The 5,504-nt window shown below is 61.4% G+C and overlaps 2 protein-coding genes across 2 annotated transcripts; both read left to right on the top strand.

The window, feature by feature from the left end:
* Window positions 1–1,843: 1,843 nt before the first annotated feature.
* Window positions 1,844–2,788, top strand: MNEG_13481 (NUDIX hydrolase; the record flags this gene model as incomplete). The annotated part of the gene is made up of 3 exons (XM_014038046.1): window positions 1,844–1,918; window positions 2,202–2,309; window positions 2,570–2,788. The coding sequence occupies 3 exons, from the start codon at window positions 1,844–1,846 to the stop codon at window positions 2,786–2,788; spliced, it is 402 nt and encodes a 133-aa protein (XP_013893500.1).
* Window positions 2,789–3,549: 761 nt separating this feature from the next.
* Window positions 3,550–4,900, top strand: MNEG_13482 (hypothetical protein; the record flags this gene model as incomplete). The annotated part of the gene is made up of 4 exons (XM_014038047.1): window positions 3,550–3,914; window positions 4,001–4,088; window positions 4,268–4,380; window positions 4,726–4,900. 4 exons carry the CDS (start codon window positions 3,550–3,552, stop codon window positions 4,898–4,900), a joined length of 741 nt encoding a protein of 246 aa, XP_013893501.1.
* Window positions 4,901–5,504: the final 604 nt, after the last annotated feature.

Genomic DNA, 5,504 nt, shown 5'->3' on the forward strand with positions numbered 1-5,504 from the left:
GGTGTGCGGATCAGTACATGGGCATGCAGTTTCGCGACCGTGGAGGCTGTTTCAAACCCGTCGGGCCCCTGGTGTCCAACAGAACATCCCAGATGCACAGGCTGCGCATTCGTTCCCACTCTAGCTGTTTTCAAACACTGAAATTGTTGTAGCAACCTCGTTGCCCCGAGAATGGTTGTGCTTGAGGCGGCCAGACCGGTTGCTGTGTTGGCACAGATTTGAGAATTTAAACAAGCATGCCCTCATCGTGCGGTAGGCGCAAGGCTTGCAGCCATGTATGTATGTTTGCGTTCCCGCGCTCAGCTTACTCCAGCGTGCGCATTTGCACATACCTGCCTGCTGGGCTGCATGGGGATGCTTGGGACCCCCGGCATAGCCTGGGGTATTCCACGCTTCCTGGGTTTGTGGGCCTGGTCGGGGGTCCTACTGCAGGACACCACGCGCTGGCATACATGCACTGCATTCACGATGTCAGGCAAATGCCAGGTTGCATTGTCCTTTCAGACTGGCCTGTGCCGGACGGGAGTTAGTTGTTCTAAGGCGGCCTTCTTTTCCGTTGCACTAAGAAGTGCGGTCGCCCCCAGCACAACCTGCGGCCAATCACTTGGCACCTTTGCACCGTACGAGTGAGGTCGTTTGAAACTTGCTCGGGGTGAACGAACTTTTCTACTGGCAGATGTTGATTGTTTCAGACTGTAACACCTGCCCTTTGTTGGTCTGTTCGGCAACATGCACCCGCCACAACCCCACCATTGACCCAAGTATGCGCCGGTAGCGGCCGCCACAGTGGCAGCCGTCCAAGATGGCCGCCACCTTGGATGGCCGCCCCTGCCCAATCTTGTAAAAAAGCATGGACAATTACAAGATTGCCAATGACAAACCGGGTGCTCGATCTGATTTGAAAGCACTGAGCAATGCAGAATGTAGCCACACAGAATTCTGTATTACAATGCAAGAGAAGAGCTGCTACAGAGGATTTCACGCGGTCTAGAGCAGACCTGGGGGGTGGCTAATTTCACAGGCTGGGTGAGTTATGCGGGATGAGTAGGATTGAACTCAGGAAAGGCTCACTGATCAGCAGGCTGAATACTTGCCACAAAGGTGATCAGCCCAAACAGTTCCTTTGGTATCTGCGTGTGCTCCATCCGAGAGTGCAGCGGGCTGGGTGCCCTCCACAGTCAGCACAGGAAGCATGGCAGCTGCCGCAGTGCGGGTGCCAACGGTGCAGCGGTGCAGCAGTGCAGCAGCATGGACTGGAGCCTGTGTGGTCCCGAATCCATAAACATCCTTACGGCTTTTAGAGTGTCCTACTGGGCGTTTCTGAGCGGCATCCTGTTTTCGGCGACGGTGTACCTCTCCCGACGGTGTTGACCTGTGCGACTGGTGAGCATAAGCAAGCGGTACAACGTTGTCAACATATCACGTTTAATTTTGTTTTTTCCGCAATGATACATCCACAGTAAACTTGTCAGGCACTGATCTGAACACACACTCGAAAAACTTGCCGAATTGGCTGCATATAATTGACACAGCATTGAATATGCTCTCACAAATTCCTCCACGCGGCCTCCATGCCGCGGCCACACCAAGCATGCGGCCATGTCCTAACACAACAGTGCCGACGCATCGGACGACGCGTCGTCGCCAGGCAGCAGGCTATGGCCACGGCGCCGGCACCTGGCGGAGAGGGCCGGCGGCCGCGGATGCAAACCCTGAAATGTGTGTCATTGTGGACGAACTCAACACCGTGGTCGGCGCCGCGACGCGGCGAGAGACAGTTGCACACCGCCTTCTCGGGCGCGGGGCGTACGTGCTCGTGTTCAATTCGCAAGGGGAGCTGTTCATGTCAAAGCGGAGCCCTAAAAAGGACTGCTACCCCAGCGCCCTGGACGTGACAATCTCGGGAGTGGTCAACGTGGTGCGTGCGGGGCGGTCAACGATGGCCGACACAGACATCTGCATATTGTGCACATGGAATTGCCCGGATGTTGGTTTTTCCTCAAGTACCTGCGGCTGCCTTCGCGGCGACCCGGGTGTAATGAGCTGCATGCGCTCCAGCACAATGACTCATCGTTGGTTCACTCGCTCCACACCATCAGCCGGGAGGCCAATTGCAAAACCATCCCAGCCACCCCCAGGCAATTGCATGCAACCATGCTCGGGCGTCAAGCCCACTTGTGCCGACGACCGCATCGCCACAGGGCGAGGAGTACGCTGACACCGCTGCTAGGGAGCTGCGGGAGGAGATTGGGGTTCCTGAGGAGGAGGCGCTGCGCACGCTGCAGCAGCTGTTCGTATTCCCGTACCAGGTGCGGCTGGGCTGTATATACGGCTCGCCTGGATGAGTGCGCCTGCACAGGCAATAGCATGTGGGTCCATGCATGTGGATGTGTGTTGTGCAGCACAAACAGCGTGAAAACGCAATGTGCGTGGGGGTTGGGTATGCCGGGCAGAGGGGAGCAACTAGGGAGATGCTAGTTCGATGTTTGACTGTGATGGCTCAGCTCATCAGCCTATTGTCACCAATGCAACCTTGCCGCCATCCCGCCGTCCGGGCCCTGCACCTCAGGACTCTGTCTGCCACGTGTGGGGCTGCGCGTTCAGCATCACATGGGATGGGCCCGTCGCCTTCACAGATGCTGAGGTCGAGTGGGGGCGCTTTGTGGCGCTTCGGGAGGTGCGGGCCCGCCTGGAGGCGGACGCCACTGAGTTCACGCCTGTTGGGCGCCACATTCTGAGCCTCTACTTAACGAGTCAGCAGGAGGGACGGCCAGGGCAAGGGCAATAGCAGGGGCGAGGCGGCGCCAGCGAAAGCCACGGTGACGTTCTGATCTTCTGTGCAGGATGCCAGCTGATGCCCAACTTCCGAAAATCCTCGCTCAATAATCAGTCTTTGTCAAAAAAAAGTTGACTTTTTGTATAAGAAGTTGACGTTGGTGCATGCTAGCCAAAAAACCGTGGACATGTACCCATGCTCACGCATTGCTGCGTGACACACTTGACGTACAGGCGAGTTTGCGACCACGGCAGGTTCAGCGTGGCATGTTGACCTTGCCCTTACGCGCATTGTCATATGATGAGAAGATGGATTTGAACTTGATACTTGTTTCACAATGCCACGTCGATTTGATGACGCCTGCAGGGGGCCGAGCGGTAACATCGCATATGGCACAATCAGTCAAACCTGGCGCTTGTCTACAGCACGAGTGGTGCCTCAAGTCTGTGAAATGCACCACCAGTGCCGTAAAACTTATCTCCATGCGAGCAAAATTTTCTCATCTGCACTGGCAGGGCCACAACACGCTTCAGCCTTGCATGAAAGACCGTCGCGGCGGGCGCACGAGCGGTCGCCCCTCCGCCCCGGGGATGTGGCACGAACCCGCAGCCTGGATGCCGTGCATTGCACAGTCTCGTGTGTAAGTAGTGCTTTCAGTGCTTCGCACTGACAGCTTAGGAGATCTCGTGGTTACATCTCGGCCCCATCAGCGACACCACCTTCCAGCCGCAAAACCGCTTGTTTGGATTTGATCGCAACAGCGCAGTCTAGCAATGCTGGCCGCTCCACCTGCTGCGAGCCGGCCCCGCCCGCCTCGCGCCGCCGCGGTGCCGGGCGAAGCCCGCGCCACGCGCCGCCCGCGCCTTGCTTCACGGAGGCTGGCCGTCTGCTGCACGGCTGCCGCGAGCACAAGCAGCGGTCCCGGCGGCGGGGCGCAAACCGGCGGCGAGCGGCCGCGGGAAGACTGGGGGACCATCAGCAGCGCGGGCGGCAGCAGCAGCAGCAGCAGCACTCAGTCTTCCGACAGCGAGGATGGCGCGCAGCCCTTCCAGGAGGGATACTATGATTGGCGCTGGGGCAGCAGGATCAAGTACTACCAGGCGGGTGACAGCGGGCCACCCTTGGTGCTGGTGCATGGGTGAGCGCCCCGCTCTGGCGCCGCGGCTGCACCTGCACGCCCCAGCCGTGCACTTGCACGCTGCGCTTGCGCCGCGGCGCTCGCAGCGGCGAGGGCGGCAACGGGCGGCTGGCCTCTGCGGTAGCCGTGCTCTTCACATTCGGCGACTGCGTCCCCGCCGTCGCAGCGGCCGCGGTGCAGGCTGGCTGCTCCTTGCGCTGTCGCCCTTCATCCAACCCCCATGCGTTTCAGCCGAAACACCGCTGTCCCCCCCCCACCAACCAGCTACCCCACCGCCGTCCTTCACCCTTTCATCCGACCACCCCTGCAGGTTCGGCGTCGGTGGTTACCACTTCTCCCGCAACTTCCGCCAGCTCAGCGAGCGCTTCCGGGTCTACGCATTTGATCTCTTGGGGCAGGGCGGCAGCTGGCCGGGCAGCGCGGGGGAGGTGGAGCCGGACCCCGATCTTGGACCCCTGGTGTACAGGTGGGCAGGGCGCAGGCGCCCTGGCTCTCAAGGCAGCCGGGTTGCATCTCCGGGCTGCGGGGGTATGTGACACCGCGGGGTGACGTGCAGCAAAATGGCAATCAGGGGGGTTGGGGCCAATGCAGAGGTGCGCCCGCGGCCGTCCCTGCGCCTCGGGCCGCAAGCAGGAGCACGTCGGGCTGCTGCCTGGGCTGATCGACACGATCGCCGCCGCGGCATGCAGCCGTGGAGGCGAGCGCATACGCACGCTCCCAACTCGTGCGCGCACACGACAGAGAGAGAGAGACAGAGAGGCGCGCACCCCACATGCCCCCCCCCCTCACACATGTGCGGGCCCGCACTCAGCGCGGAGACCTGGACGCGGCAGCTGCTCGAATTCATGCGCGACATCGCGGGCGTCGCCCCCGGCGCCCCCGCCTATGTGGCGGGCAACTCCCTGGGCGGCTTCCTGGCGGTCAACCTGGCGGGGCAGCACCCTGAGATGGTCAAAGGGCTCGTGCTGCTCAACGCCAGTGAGTAGAGGGATCAGCGGGGAGGCGCGGGCGACGGAGGGAGCGGCTGGGGCTACAGACAGCAGCCGGGGATGGCGGGACCAGCGGGGGAGAGAGGGATCAGTGTGGAGCGGCGCCAGCTCCGCGTGGCGGGGCCAGGCATCGAAAGCTGAGGGGCCGGCGAGCTTCTTATGGCTTTGCCAGGTGTTGTTGTTCAGAGTCGGGGTGGGTTGGTGTGGTGCGTCTGCCGCCAGCGGATGGCTGATGTGGGCCGGGGTGGGGAGCAAGCAGCTGATGTTGTGCGTCGCACGCTTGGTTTTCCGCTTCAGCCTCGCCCACACTGCAAAACCTTGGTTGCGACCGGCGCCCAGCGCTTCCGCAGCACCGTGCCGGCAGGCCCGCCGCCGCGGGTGATCACCCAACGCCATTGCAGCCGAGCGGTCCGCCATGCACGGGACCGCCCTTATTTGTCTCAAAACCTCACGTGCCATGCCGGCCCGCCGCACCTGAGAGCCCGCTACCCCCTATCAAACCCCTACCCCTCACCCCCCCCCCCTGTTCTCCTGTCCCTCCCTTCCCCTTCACCAAACCTTTTCCGCCCCACCTCCACTTCCCACCCCGTCCCCCCTTGGC

The sequence above is a fragment of the Monoraphidium neglectum genome (assembly GCF_000611645.1).
Source record: "Monoraphidium neglectum strain SAG 48.87 unplaced genomic scaffold scaffold03854, whole genome shotgun sequence".
NCBI classification, from domain to species: domain Eukaryota; kingdom Viridiplantae; phylum Chlorophyta; class Chlorophyceae; order Sphaeropleales; family Selenastraceae; genus Monoraphidium; species Monoraphidium neglectum.